The 16,227-nt window shown below is 40.9% G+C and overlaps 1 protein-coding gene across 2 annotated transcripts in view; it reads left to right on the top strand.

Moving 5' to 3' along the window:
• The window catches only part of LOC140737752 (threonine--tRNA ligase 1, cytoplasmic), a 37,362-nt gene that overhangs the window by 17,144 nt on the left and 3,991 nt on the right, over positions 1-16,227 (top strand). For both annotated transcript variants that reach the window (XM_073064374.1, XM_073064375.1), the window contains 7 exons: positions 633-795; positions 3,606-3,743; positions 3,845-3,922; positions 4,006-4,106; positions 4,941-5,045; positions 8,578-8,650; positions 15,652-15,766. In XM_073064374.1, coding sequence (XP_072920475.1) covers positions 633-795; positions 3,606-3,743; positions 3,845-3,922; positions 4,006-4,106; positions 4,941-5,045; positions 8,578-8,650; positions 15,652-15,766 — 773 coding nt within the window. The remainder of the gene's footprint in view (positions 1-632; positions 796-3,605; positions 3,744-3,844; positions 3,923-4,005; positions 4,107-4,940; positions 5,046-8,577; positions 8,651-15,651; positions 15,767-16,227) is intronic.

Raw genomic sequence — 16,227 nt, forward strand, 5'->3', positions numbered from 1 at the left:
TGGGCTTAGAAAATGGCAGATGGAATTTAGTCAGACAAATGTGCAGTGTTGCACTTTGGGAGGACCAACCACAGTAGGTCTTATACGTTTGGGGGTAGGACACTGAGGAGTGTAATAGAACAAAGGGATTTGAGAATATTCCTTGAAAGTGGTGTCACAGATAGACAGGGCTGTAAAGAAAGTGTCTTGGCACATTGGCTTTCATAAATCAATGTATTGAACACAGGGGTTGGGATATTAAATTGAAATTGTATAAGATATTGTTGAGACCTAATATGGAGAATTGTATTCAGTTTTGGTCACCTATCTGCAGGAAAGATTTAAATAAGATTCCAAGGGAGCAGAGAAATTTACAAGGATATTACTGGGACTTGAGGATCTGATTTATAGGGGAAGGTTGAATAGGTTAGGACGTTGTTCCCTAGAATGTAGAAGATTCATGGGAGATTTAATTGAGGTATACAAAATTATGAGGGGGTAGCTGCCCCGATTAACTGTTGGCTCAATTAACTGGAGTCCACTATATTTGACTTCAAGTGTGGATTTTTCTGTATCAGTTTTTTTCATGTTGCTTTATTTCACACTTCAGAGATTATACCTGCACCTCTTAATTTGTTTTGATCATGTTTTAGCCTTATGTTTGACCATCGGCCACGGTCTTGGCGGGAACTGCCAATGCGTTATGCGGATTTTGGGGTTCTTCATCGCAATGAGCTTTCGGGAGCACTGACTGGCTTGACTCGGGTGCGTAGGTTTCAGCAGGATGATGCCCACATTTTCTGCACTATGGAACAGGTATGTTATGCTTTACAGCCAAAGCTATGATGGAATAAACTTAAATTAAGTGGTTTGATGACCCCAAGCTTGGATTTTAAGAACCATCAAATTGTAGGAGAGTGTGGAAAGAATGACCTTGAATATATTAGATGATCCATTTGCATAGAACTAAAGAGCATTTAATTGTTGAAAGTTGTCCACTACACGGTTATGTTAGATCTTGGCTCAGCAGTGAAATATGAAAACAGTATTTGTAATATGGTAAATTTAGTTCCTTAAAAGAAAGTAATATTGACAACTGAAAGGTTTAGCTATTACATGCAAGTTACATATTACATGCAAATCGTTCCTTTCCGAGACCGCATTTTGACAAGTTGGATTATTTGACTGTACTCCTACTGTATGCATACAGACAGAGCCCAAGGAATGATTACAGGAATGATTGCCTTGAGTCAGGATCTGAATGACTGTTCCAGGGTTGTTACAGACTTTATTAAAACAGCTGTGGATGAGTGTATCCCCACAAAATTGTTCGTGTTTTCCCTAATTAGAAACCCTGAACAATGAAATCCAGAACCTGTTGAGAGCCAGATCAGAGGCATTCGGTCTGGAGTTCAAGAATGCTACAAGAGGTGCACGTATGATCTTCAGAAAGCCATCTCACAGGAGGAGTAGAGATTCCGGACTAGATGGGAATCAATGAAGGATGCTTGACAGCTGTGGAAAGTTTCAATGCCATAATCTCCTACAAAATTAAGTCTTGTGACATGGGGTACAGCAAAGCTTTATTTTTAGATGAGCTCGGTGCCTTCAGTGCTCACTTTGATCATCAGAACAAGGAACATCCCCATGTCTCCCAGTGATCTTTGGTCTCAGTATCTGAAGGGGATGTACGGACTGCCTTCAACCTAGTGAATCCAAGGAAAGCATCCGAGACGGATTACCTGGCTGAGTACTGAAGACCTGTGCAGACCAACTGATGGCATATTCACAGATATCTTCAACCTCTCACTTTGGCAGTATGTGGTACCCACCTGCTTCAAGCAGGCTTCGATTGTACCTGTGCCCAGGAAGAGCGTGATAGCCTGTCTAAATGACTTGTTCAGTGGCACTTGTATCCACAGTGATGAAGTATTTTGGAAGGCCAGTGTTGCAGCATATCTGCTCCTGTCTGAGTGGTGACTTGGATCTGCTCCATTCCACCTACTAAAGCAACAGGTCTACAGAAGCTGCTATCTTGTTGACTCCACACAACCCTGAAACATTTGGTCAGCAAAGATGCATACATCAGGATGCTCTTTATCGATTACACGTCAGCATTTAACATCATCATCTCTTCAAAACTAATCTGTAAACTCCAAGACTTGCGCTTCAACCCGTCGTGCAGTTGGATCCTGGATTTCCTCATTTGTGGACCCCAGTCAGTTCGGATTAGCAAAAGCATCAGCACAGGAGCACTGCAGTGATGTGTACTTATCTCCCTTCTCTACTTGCTTTACACCTATGACTGTGTGGCTAAGTACAGCTCCAACACATATAAGTTTGCTGATGACACTACTGTTGAGGGCTGTATCATAGGGGCTGATGAATCAGTATACAGGAGGGAGATTGAAAACATGGCTGAGTAGTGTAATAACAACAGCTTCTCACTCAGTATCAATTAGACCAAGGAACTGGTTGTAGACCAAGAGAGGGAAACCAGTGGTCCATGAGCTAGTAATCATCAGAGGATCAGTGGTGGAGAGGGTCAGTAACTTTAAATTCTTGGCTGTCACTATCTCAGAGGACCTGTCCTGGATTCCTTATATAAATATTATTGTGAAGAAAGCATGACAGTGCCTCTACTTCCTCAGGAGTCTGGAGATTTGGCATGTCATCAAAAACCTTGGCAAATTTCTATAGATGTGTGGTGGGAAGTGTGCTGACTGGCTGCATTACAGCCTGGTATGGGAACACTATGCCTTTGAGTGGAAAATCCTACAAAAGGTAGCGGATTTGGCCCAGTATGTCGTGGGTAAAACCCTCCCAAACATTGAGCATGTCTGCATGAAACGTTGCCGTAGAAAAGATCCTCACCACCCAGGCCATGCTCTTTTCATGCTGCTGCGATCGGGTAGAAGGTACAGATGCCTCTGGACTTGTACCAGCAGGTTCAAGAACATTTACTACCCCTCAACCACCAGGCTCTTGAACAAAAAGGGATAGCTACACTCATTTAAGTACTCTTGTCCGGTAATTTCATGCTCGTCGTTTATTGCTATTAATTTGTATGTGTGTTTGCATAGGTTGTTCACATTTCACAGTTCCTGATGTTTACATTTTGCAGTTACTATTATAGGGGTTTGCTAAGTATGCCAGCAGAAAAAACATCTCAGGGTTTTATGTGGTGACATGTATGTACTCTGATAATAAACTGTACTTTGAATTTTGAAATGATGAACTAGTGCTTGTTTCACTTTTGCCATTGACAACATGCAAGGAGCTCCTTGAATTGGAAGGTAAATGATCGAAACTGAAGAAAGATGAATATATGTACTTGTATATAGATATGAGTTTTTACATGGTATTGCAAAATTGTTTTTGATGTGCCAGTTCAAATTGCAGATGAGGAGATGCCCTGTACGTTAGAAGTTTTCAAAGTCTCCATAACTTGGAATTGTTAAGTTTGTTTCTGTAAGAGTAAATTACATATTTACTGATGTTGTTTTATAGAAAACGGAAACATGACTGACCATAAAGTACATAACCTTTATTCATCATGTCATTGTTTCAATGCCAACCTATGCTAATGATATTTATGTCGATTGTAATATTTTTGTTTATGTCAGATTGAGTCAGAAATTAAGGGATGCCTGGACTTTCTGCGTGCTGTCTATGATGTTTTTGGATTTACTTTCAAACTTGAGCTTTCCACTCGCCCAGAGAAATTTCTTGGTGATATTGAAGTGTGGAACACTGCTGAGAAGGTATGTGATCTTGCATGTAATCAATGACACTGATATGTTCAATGTTGTTTCCTTGTACATTTTTTAATCTGACCAGTGATGGTATAACCTTTTTCCAACAGCAACTTGAAAGCAGCCTCAATGCTTTTGGTGAGAAATGGTCTTTGAACCCTGGCGATGGTGCTTTCTATGGGCCAAAGGTAATTTAGAACAGAACATCGCATCAGAAGTATTCAATATAAGTACTGAAAGTTTTCTAATTTATTTTAAAATATTCTTGCAGATTGACATAAAAATCAAAGATGCTATTGGTAGATATCATCAATGTGCTACAATTCAATTGGATTTTCAGTTGCCAATCAGATTTAACTTGACCTATGTGAGGTAAGCTTCGAATACATCATTTATGAACAGTCTATTTGCATGGTCTATGTTAGATTGTTTGTTGTCTACCCATAAAGGCTTGACATTTGCTGAGGTAGTATCTAAATTTTATTACTGACAAAAACCTTATGCAATGGAAGGATAATTTCTCTGATTTCAATGTTTGGAAATCAGAATTAATTACTTCACAAACTAATCCTGAGACAAGGGTCTGCTTTTTCATGTTTCTGACCACAGTTGATGAAATATATTGCTACAAAAACAATATGAATAAAAATGAGCAAAATTGTTATAGTCAGAGAGTTTTAGTTTAAAATAGTTTTTCCAGAGGATAAAAATTTGCAAATTTTATAAAGTAAATATTTGCAAGTATGTTCATAAAAGCAGTTGATGTAAACATCAGCCAAATCCTTTGTTATCTTCGCTTGCTGTCTTCTGCATTTCCACTGTTCTTAACCAATTGAGTGCAGTACAAATGAATTTAACATTTCAGCACTTTTCTCATTTTAAGTGTTTACTGAATTGTGTTTTTTTTTAGAATCTCCACTCGCCCACCACTGTGGCTTCTGCCAAAATATCTCTACCTTTTCATACTTCATAACAGTATTTGTTCGGTTCAAAGTGCTGTACATCTTTGAGCATCGTGACAGGATTTAGCAACCTATATGAGAACCTCCTGAAACATACTCCCAATAGATTGCTAGTTGGATGAAAATAATTAATACCTTGCATTAAGTTTCAAACCTTATGTGTTAATTTCTTGTCTTTGTGGTCTGTAAAGCATAATATTTTAGAAATGACTAAGTATTGACATAGTGTCACTTAACTTCACAGTTCTGATGGTGGTGAGCAGAATAGGCCAGTTATCATTCACCGTGCCATCCTGGGTTCCGTGGAACGAATGATTGCTATTTTGACTGAAAACTATGGGGGCAAATGGTAATATTTATTTCTAGTTTCATTACATTCTGATTCTATCAAGAGCAGTAGATTTTATATTTCTTAGTATATATTGCTTTCAAAAATGTTTGTATACATATAATTTTTAATATCAATTGTGTCTGAATGTGATGCATGCACTTCATATTTTAGTTACATATATGTAATACTTTTGTCATCCAATTTCTGTCTCTGCGATCGATCCACTTACCCTTAATTATTGTGAAAGAAAGTGTTTTTCAGTTTTGAATTTAAGGTGGTTGGTAGTATGAGTAATGCAGAACCTTAGCCGCTTTAACAACTGTCATCTGATGATAGAATCTTATCTGCCAATTGGGATTAAAAATCAGATGTGTCGCAGCTGGCATGCAGTCTCGAGAGAGAGAGAGAGAGAGACAGTAGAATTTGAGAGGATCCTAGTACTGTGGATCTTAAATGGAAGATTAGATTAGTGTTGCAGGAATTTCTGCACCATTATTGACAAGATGATAGCATTTTCAGTTATCTTTGACCTTGGGTTGACTGGGACTTGCTCAGCTGTGGCCTCTTGTAGGAGGAAATTGAAATTTTGGTTAACTATTCTGCAACAAGCCAAAATGGTTACAAGAACAAATTTTGCAATCCAAATATGTTAATAGCAAAATGAGTACCCTTTCCAGTTTCTAAATCCAGAATACCAAATAATCTGGTTGTAATCACTCCTAAAATCCTGCTTTTTTTTAACAATGCTTTTATAATGAAGAGCTGTAGAGGATTAAGAGAAGCTTCCTCCTAATTTAAAAAAAGGTATGTTGAATAACAGTCAGAATGAAATGATCCAGTTCTACTTGTTTAGTGTAATACCTTCCCAAAAAAAATGAAAAGCAGAAAATAGATCAAAAAGTTAGCTGCATTTAATCAGAGATCTTGAGATCAGAAAAAAAACCCTATTAATATATCTTCTTATTTGGTGTATCAAATGTGACTTGATTGATAGCAATTGTGTCAGAATACTGCAAATTAGAACATAAAAATCGAGATTGAGCCTCCAGTTCTATATTGAAGAAATGCTTTATTGTTGATGTTATATTAAACTGAAACCATGCAGTCAAGAGGATATGAGGTTCCATGTTACTATTTTGGAAAAGTGTAAAGAAGATATTCCAGTTAGTCCACCCAATATTTTATCCATGACTAACTAAATAACTGAAATGATTCAGTAATTATTCCATTGGTTATGGTGGGAGTTGGCTACCGCATTTCCTATGTCACAATGTGACTTCTTATTAATTTTATTTTTTCTTAGCTCAATCTGAGAATTTTTTTTTTATTAACTTTTTTTCTTTGTATTTGCATAGCTTGTTGTCTTTTGCACATTGTTTTTTATGTCCTGCTGGGTGTGGTCTTCCATTGATTCTGTTGTGTTTTTTGGATTTGCTGTGTATGCTGTGAGAATCTGAATTTCTGCGTTGTAGTGACATATGTACTTGGATAATTTACTTTGATTATGCTTCTGAAATATTTTGCTTGCTGTCACATGTTTTAGTATTTCCTGAGGCATACGAATGTAGCAATTAATGGCTAGAATTATGAAAGTGTATATTTATGAGGCTTTCTGGAAGATAGATAGATAGATAGATACTTTATTCATCCCCATGGGGAAATTCAACTTTTTTTCCAATGTCCCATACACTTGTTGTAGCAAAACTAATAACATACAATACTTAACTCAGTAAAAAATATGATATGCATCTAAATCACTATCTCAAAAAGCATTAATAATAGCTTTTAAAAAGTTCTTAAGTCCTGGCGGTTGAATTGTAAAGCCTAATGGCATTGGGGAGTATTGACCTCTTCATCCTGTCTGAGGAGCATTGCATCGATAGTAACCTGTCGCTGAAACTGCTTCTCTGTCTCTGGATGGTGCTATGTAGAGGATGTTCAGAGTTTTCCATAATTGACCGTAGCCTACTCAGCATCCTTCGCTCAGCTACCGATGTTAAACTCTCCAGTACTTTGCCCACGACAGAGCCCGCCTTCCTTACCAGCTTATTAAGACGTGAGGCGTCCCTCTTCTTAATGCTTCCTCCCCAACACGCCACCACAAAGAAGAGGGCGCTCTCCACAACTGACCTATAGAACATCTTCAGCATCTCACTACAGACATTGAATGACGCCAACCTTCTAAGGAAGTACAGTCGACTCTGTGCCTTCCTGCACAAGGCATCTGTGTTGGCAGTCCAGTCTAGCTTCTCGTCTAACTGTACTCCCAGATACTTGTAGGTCTTAACCTGCTCCACACATTCTCCATTAATGATCACTGGCTCCATATGAGGCCTAGATCTCCTAAAGTCCACCACCATCTCCTTGGTCTTGGTGATATTGAGACGCAGGTAGTTTGAGTTGCACCATATCACAAAGTCCTGTATCAGTTTCCTATACTCCTCCTCCTGTCCATTCCTGACACACCCCACTATGGCCGTGTCATCAGCGAACTTCTGCACATGGCAGGACTCCGAGTTATATTGGAAGTCTGATGTGTACAGGGTGAACAGGACCGGAGAGAGTACGGTTCCCTGCGGCGCTCCTGTGCTGCTGATCACCGTGTCAGACCTACAGTCTCCCAACCGCACATACTGAGGTCTATCTGTCAAGTAGTCCACTATCCAATCCACCATGTGAGAGTCTACTCCCATCTCCGTTAGTTTGTGCCTTAAGATCTTGGGCTGGATGGTGTTAAAGGCACTAGAGAAGTCAAGGAATGTAATCCTCACAGCACAACTGGCCCCATCTAGGTGAGAGAGTGATTTGTGCAGCAAATACATGATAGCATCCTCCACTCCCACCTTCTCCTTATACGCAAACTGAAGAGGATCCTGGGCGTGCCTGGTTTGTGGCCTCAGATTCTGTATTATCAGCCGCTCCATGGTCTTCATCACGTGCGACGTCAAGGCAACAGGTCTGAAGTCATTCAACTCCTTTGGTTGTGGTTTCTTCGGTACCTGGACAATACAGGATGTTTTCCACTGTCTGGGTACTCTTCTCTGCTCCAGGCTCATGTTGAAGATGCGCTGTAGTGGTTCTCCCAGCTCAGTCGCACAGGCCCTCAGTGATCGTGGGGAAACTCCATCCGGTCCAGCCGCCTTGCTGGTACAGATCTTCCTCAGTTGACCTTCCACCTGTGCAGCCGTAATCCTGGGCATGGGCAAGGTCTCCTGTGAGTGGCTATTTTCCTGTGAGGGAAGTAAGCCTGGTGTGATAAGATGGTGTGGTAAGATGGTGTAATAAAAGTAGAACTTAATTCATTTGTAAATTAATGATTACAACACTTGGTTTCCTTGACCTGATAGTTAACTGCTTTTTCATCTAGCCCATTGCTCAGATATTGGACACTGGTAGTTAAGTGCAGAAATGACTGAACAGTGCAGGAAGTTAGTGATTCTGGGAGGATAAGGTTTCCTCCCTGAAAGAGTGACCTTACTTACATTAGTGACATTACCTTTAGTAAATAACACTATTTCTCACATATACTGTATTCTTTTTAATCTTGCAGGCCATTCTGGCTGTCTCCACGTCAAGTTATGGTTATACCTGTGGGACCTACGTGTGAAGAATATGCACAAAAGGTAAAGTTGAGGAAGATGCTCTCTTTCATTTGTCCATGTTGTGAGACAGATGTGTATAAACTGTTGAGAGCTAATAGAATGCATCTAATGCAAAAGAACTAGGGTTTTCAAGCAGAGTTGCAGTAGGTTAGCTCCATTGTAGTAAAGCAATAGTAGTCTGTAAGATTTATTTATCTATAACTCCTTGTGATTTTCTATTCAGACTACAGGATTGTTTTTGTATTTAGTTGAGTTTAAGGTAAAAGTTAATAGAATCAGTTGATGAGGAAATCTTGTTATACTGTGTTATTCTATATATAGATGAGCTTTTGGAGTAACTTTGATATTTTTTCACTGACACAGTAGCATAGCAGCAAGCATGATGCTTTTTCAGTTTGGGGAGTCGGAGTTCAATTCCGGCACTGTCTCTAAAGAGTTTGTACGTTCTCGTGGTGAATGCATGGGTTTTCTCTGGCTGCTTCTCCAGTACTGGTTAGTAGGTTAATTGGTCATTGTAAATTGTCCTGCAATTAGCTTAGGGTTTGACAGGTGGGCTGCTGGGTCATGTGGCTCATTGCGCTAGAAGGGCCTGTCCCACCCTTTATCTGTAAATAAAACTGAAAATTTTCCAGTAGGAGTTCTTGATAAATCTATAGTTACCTTTGCCAATGCCTAGCCTAATGAGATAATAAATTATTTATGATGCCTTCATATTACTTGGATGGGCATTAATCTTGTAGTAATGGAAGCAAATCTATTGGCATTTCTCAAGGTTATAAGAACAGTCATAGACAAGTGTATCCCCAAAATCATTCACATCTTCTCTAATCAGAAGCCCTGGATGAGCCATGAGATCTGCAGTCTGCTGAGGGTTAGACCAGTGGCATTCAGGTCTTGCAATCATGTTAAATATAAGGGGTCCAGGGTCCAGGTACAACCTCCGGAAATCTACCTTGCATATGAAGTGGCAATTCTGGGCCAAACTTAAATCACTGAAGGATGCTCAGCAGCAGTCGCAGTGCTTGAATGCTATCACCTCTGACCAAGTGACATAGGTGATAACAAAGCTTCACTCCAAGGTGAACTCTGCTATTTATGCTCGCTTTGACCATCAGAACATGGAGGCACCTTTATGAACTACAAACAGCCACTGATGACTCTATGATTTCAGTCTCTGAGGCCAACATGAGTGCATCCTTCGGGAATATGAACCCATGGAAGGCGTCTAGCCCAGATGGGGTACCTGTCTGAGTACTAAAGTCCTGTGCCGATCAACAGGCTGGAGTGTTCACTGCTATCATTAACCTTTCCATAAGACATAGGAGCAGAATTGGGCCATCTGGCCCATTGAGTCTGCTCTGCCATTCAATTATGGCCAGTTTACTTTGGCTATCTCGTATCACTGTAATTTCCCTTGCTCCACTGAAATACTGTTACATCAGACTTGCTTCCTCCCTATCAAATTTCAAGTTGAACTCAAATCATATTGTGATCACTGGTTCTGAAGGGTTCTTTAACTTCGCGTCCGGTTTATTACATAACACCCACACCATTATAGCTGATCCCCTAGTAGGCTCTAACTGCTCTAAAAAGCTATCTCTTGGGCATTCAACAAACTCACTCTCTTGAGATCCATTACCGACCTGATTTTCCCAATCGACCTGCATGTTAAAATCTTCCATGACTACCAAAACATTGCCCTTTTGACTCACCTTTTTTATTTCCTGTTGTAACCTATGGTCCACCACCCAGCCACTGTTGTGAGGCCTATATATAACTGCCATCAATGTCCTTTTACCCCTGCAGTTTCTTAACTCAACCCACAATGATTCAACATCTTCCGATCCTATGTCATGTCTTTCTACTGATTTGATGCCATTCTTAAACCAGTAGAGCCACACCACCCCCTCTGCCTCCCTTCCTATCCCTCCGATGTAATGTATAGCCTTGGACATTCAGCTCCTAACTAAAGCCAACTTTCAGCCACGATTCAGTGATGGCCACAACATGTAATCTGTAATAGTGCAAGATCATACAAGATACAAGAATAATAATACAAGATCATCTTTCTTATTTCTTGTACTACGTGCATTTAAATACAACACCTTGAGTACATATTTGCTATCCTTTCTGATTCTGCATCCCTAATGATTTGATACTCAGCCTGTTGGTTGCAACTAAGTCTCATCACCTGCCTGCCCTTCCTGACAGTCCTACTGCATGCTGTCTTTACTTTTTTACCATCTGTTCTATCCTGAGTCCCTTCACTTCAGTTCCCACTCCCCCCAGCCAAATTAGTTTAAACCCTCCCCAACAGCTCTAACAAACCTGCCCGTGAGAATATTGGTCCCCTTGGGTTCAGGTGCAACCCGTCACTTTTGAATAGTTCATACCTCCCCCAGAAGAGATCCCAATTATCCAAGAACCTGAAGCCCTGCCCCCTGCACCAGCTTCTCAGCCTCGCATTTATCTGCCAAATCATCCCGTTTCTACGGTCAGAAATTACTACCTGGGAGGTCCTGATTCTTATAGAGAAGGGAAAGAGCTCTTTAAATTCTCTTTTCAGGACCTCATTGCTTTCCCTTCCTTTGTCATTCATACCAATACGTACCAGGACATCTCGCTGTTCCCCCTTCCTCTCCAGAATGTTGTGGATACGAACTGAGACATCCCTGACCCTGGCACCTGGGAGGCAACATACCATCTGGGTGTCCCATTCACATCCACAGAATTTCTTGTCTGTCCTCTTTTGTACTGAGTCCCCTATCATTACTGCTCCCTCTTTCTCTCTTTTTCCCTACTGCACCACGGACCCGTACTCAGTGCCTGTAACCCGATCGTCATGGCATTCTCCTGGGAGGTCATGCCCCACAAAAGTATCCAGAGTGATATACTTATTTTTGAGGGGAATGGCCACAGGCGTGCTCTGCTCTAACTGCCTATTTCCATTTCTTCTGACAGTCACCCAGCTATTCGCCTCCTGCAACTTTGGGGTGACTCCTTCCCTGTATCTCTGATCAATTATCTCCTCACTCTCCTGTACAAGCTGAAGGTCATCCAGCTGCTGCTCCACATCCCTAACACGGTCTTCAAGGAGCTGCAGCCGGATGCACTTCATGCAGATGTAGTCCCCCGGGAGATTCTGGGTCTCCCAGTTCTACAACATCTGGCATGAAGAAACCACCACAGCCATTTAAATGGTACAGTAAGGGGTGGGGGGGGGGGGGGAAGCAAAAAGGAACCCTTAACAGGTGTTCTACGCACAGCTGACGCCTCTTCTGAGCCAAAACCTGTCGCTTCTGCTCTTGCCACTGGCCTACCCCCGATAATGGCCACTCCACTTATCCCTTCTGTACTTTATATAGTTTGTAGAGCTCTGTTTCCCTTTGGCATTTGGATGTACTCACCTGCTTCAAGCAGGCTTCAATTGTATCAGTGCCTAAGAAGAACATGGTAACCTGCCTCAATGACTGTCATCCAGCACTTCCTTCCGCTTTGAGGGGTTGATGGTGAAGCATATCAGCTGCTGACTGAGAAGTGATTTGGATCCAATTTGCCAACTGTCATGACATTCCAACAGCAGATGCCATTTCATTGGTTCTTCACTCAGTCCTGGAACATTTGCACAGCAAAAATGCATGCATCAAGATGCTCTTCATCGATTATATCTTGGCATTCAATACTATCATCTTCTCCATGTTATATTGATAAGCTTTAAGTCCTATACTTCAATACCTCCTTGTATAAATGGATCCTCATTTTCCTCGTGTGCAGATCCCAGACAGTTTAGATTGGCAGCAACATTTCCTCCACAATCTCCATCAGCACAAGTTCACCACAAGGCTGTGTGCTTAGCGCCCTGTTCTACTCGCTTTATACTTATGACTGTGGGGCTAAGCACAGCTCCAATACCATATTCTAGTTTGCTGATGACACCACTTTGATCGAATCAAGAGTGGTGGTGAATCAGGATATAGATAGGAGGAAGATTGAAAATCTTGCTGAGTGGTGCCACACCTTTTACTCAATGTCAGCAAGACGAAGGAGATGATTATTGTCGTTAGGAGGAAACTGGAGGTCCATGAGCCAAGCTTCATCGGGGGTTCAGCAGTGGAGAGGGTCAGCAACTTTAAATTCCTTGATGTTGTCATATCAGAGGATTTGTCCCCGGGTCCAGCACTATGTACCATTATGAAGAAAGCACAGCCACACTTCTACCTTCTTAGAAGTTTGCATAGATTCAGCATGTCATCAGAAACTTTGACAAACATCTATTGATGTGTGGTGAAGAGTATATTGACTGGTTGCATTACAGCCTAGTATGGAAACACCCAATGCTCCTGGTAAGAAAAGTCTACGTGGAGTGCTGTCACAGGAAAGCAGCAAACCTCATCAAGGACCCCCACCATCCAGGTCATGTTTTCTCCTCGGTGCTGCAATCAGGAAGAAGGTACAAGAGCCTTAGGATCTGTTTCACCAGGTTCAGGAACAGTTATTACCCCTCAACCATCCAGACTCTCGAATCAGAGGGACGAACTTCATTCAACTTCACTTGCCCCATCACTGAACTGGGTTAGCTTTCAAGGTCTCTTCATCTCACGTTCTTGATATTTATTGCTTATTTTTATTATTTATTTTTCTCTTTTTTTTGTATTGTATAGTTCGTTGTCTTTTGCAGATTGGTTGTTGTCTACCCTGTTGGGTGTGATCTTTCATTGATGCTATTGTGTTTCTTGTATTTAGTGTACTTGCCTGTAATAAAAGGATTCTCAGAATTATGTATGGGTGACATAGATGTACTTTGATAATAAATTTACCGTAATTTCTAGTGTTTAAGCTGACGCCCTCCCTCATTTTCAAGGTTTAAAAAGTGACTTTTTCATGTTACCTTTGTATAAGCCGACCCCTTTTGTAGAGGTTTTTGATTTAACCAGAAAAGATCACAAGATCTCGCATGCTGGATCCGGAACCTGGAAATTCTGTGAACCAGTACCTGGTAAGAAAATAGGCCTACACATTGTAGAGCGTTATAAGCAAATTCTTAATAAATAAATCAGGGAGGGAAGTTTTGGATTAGGTTCCCAATGGAAAAGAATCCTCTGAAATGTAACCCTCGTGAAACCATTTAGCACCCATCGTAAACTCGTTAAAGCATAACACGGGGTGGCGGGATAAGTACGTGTGTATCCAGTATTGAATTTGCGACCACCATATACAAAAGATTAAAACAAATGTGATATGATGCTGGCTTCAAGCTGAAGTTTGTTGATTTTGCTAAAGGAACGAATAATTCTTCAGCTGCTAAGAAGTTTAGTGTAAATGAGAAACAAGTGAGAGAGTGGAGAAAGGCAGAGGACACGCTGAGGGAAGTGCCAAAGACGAAATGTGCAAACCGCGGGAAAACATGCCAGTGGCCAGAACTGGAAGAAAAAGTTTTAGAGTGGGTAAATCACCAGCAATCGTCTGGATACATTGTTACCATAGAAATGATTTGAGTACAAGCGTAGAAATGGGCCAAAAAACGCCGTGAGGTCAGCGAAAATTTTAAAGCTACGCGAAGTTGGTGCACCTGATTTATGAATAGACGTGATCTTGTGTTGAGACAAAAAGCAAAGATTGCTCAGAAGTTGCTAAGCGACCTTGAGAATAAGATCACGGCCTTCCTTTTGTTTGTAATCAAGCATCGAAAGGCACATTCTTACCCGCTTTCACTGATGGTAACATGGACGAGACACCAATGTTCTTTGATTTTGCTGGCAACCGCACTGTCAATCAGAAGGGGGAGAAAACAGTCCTTGTCAAAACAGCTGGACACGAGAAGCAACATTTTACTGTCGTGTTAACGTGTATGGCTGATGGGACCAAACTACCACCGATGGTGATTTTTAAGAGGAAAACATTCCCAAAGGAAGAAAAATTCCCGCGGGGTGTTGTTTACCTTCAAGAACGCAGCTGGATGGACGAAGCGCGTTGCTTGAACTGGGTTAAAGAGGTGTGGCGTCAACGTCCTGAAGGTTTCAGGAAGGAAAAGTCGTTACTTGTCTGGGACGTGTTCAAAGCGCACTTGTCAGGTGAGACAAAAGCAGCACTGAAAGCTGAAAATACGGACATTGCAGTCATCCCCGGTGGTTTGACGTCCGTGCTCCAGCCACTAGATGTGAGTTTAAACAAACCATTCAAAGAATTCATGCGTCGACAGTGGAACGAATGGATGATGTCTGGAAGTCAGTCATTCACTCCAGCGGGACATATGAGGGCCGCATCTCTAGCTACAGTTTGCGTGTGGGTAGTGCAATCGGAGGAAATGAAGGCCGAGTGCATTGTGAAGGCCTTCAAGAATGGGACACGATTTTCGGAGAGTCAGATAATGAAAGTGCGAGAGTTTCAAGCTCTGAACGTTTGACGACAACAGTGTTGACAAGTAAATTGAAAAACAGAATATGTTTTGTAGATCTTTTGTGTAAATTTCATAAGCGTTTGTATTTTCTTTTGTATTTGACTCAAAAACAGCCAATAAATACAAACTGTCTTCCGTGTATTTGTTTTTCCAAAGTTGGCGCCGTCTGTATAAGCCGACCCTCTAAGTTTAGGGCCAAATTCTTGACTTATACACCGGAATTTATGGTACTTTGAATTTTGAAGATTATACTGTGAAACTCACTGCAACAAACTTGAGATTTCCCTGCACGATGTGGAAATTAGTGAGCATTTCAATTACTTCCTAAGAAAAACTTAATTAGGGCCAGGCTATTTGGCCCATTAGGCTTGTCCTGACATTTAATTTGAACATTGTCTGTCACAAGCTTTTAAGTCATTTCTTCATAGTTCTTAATTCCATGGTCTTTCCAAAAATTATTTCTTCAAATACCTCAGAATATGGAATTTATTTTGCTGTAAAATAATTAAAACCCTTTTAGAGTGGGTTCAATTTTCAGGTGATCACAAAATCCACATCAAGCCATTCAAGGCAGCCTAGTTTCAGAATTTGTGTTCCTCTAACGATTCTTTTTATAAACATCTAGGTTCGGCACCAATTTCACAATGCCGGTTTAATGAGTGACGTTGACCTCGACCAAGGGTGCACGCTGAACAAGAAGATCCGAAATGCACAACTTGCGCAATATAATTTTATTCTTGGTAAGGATGGTGGAAGAGAAAGGGAGCGGGTTTAGTGGCATGAGAGTGAAGAGATATAGAAAGTCCTGTTAACTTTCAGCAGCTTTATATTCTGTTTCAGGAGTTAATTTTTTTGGAGTTTTATCATGCTAGGTTATAGCTGATCGGCAACTTTAGTTCTTTGTCCTTAATAGCACTGTAGGTAATGACACCACACGATGTAGGGTGCTGCATCAACAGATTTCAGGAGTGATTGGTTTTAGTCAGAATAACGAATATTGTGGTGGAAAATGAAGATCTGAGAGGTGGAATATATGTAGGACTATGTTACGGAAAATAGTTATATGTGAAGGATAGTAAGACTGAGGAGGGGAATAATATTCCGGGGTAAAATTGGACGGGTCTCTTGAAGAACAATAAGGTTGATAAGCCCCCAGGGCCTCATAAGAGGAGATTGCTTGATGCTCCTTAGGGATCTTTTC

This window comes from Hemitrygon akajei, chromosome 13 (genome assembly GCF_048418815.1).
Source record: "Hemitrygon akajei chromosome 13, sHemAka1.3, whole genome shotgun sequence".
NCBI classification, from domain to species: Eukaryota; Metazoa; Chordata; class Chondrichthyes; order Myliobatiformes; family Dasyatidae; genus Hemitrygon; species Hemitrygon akajei.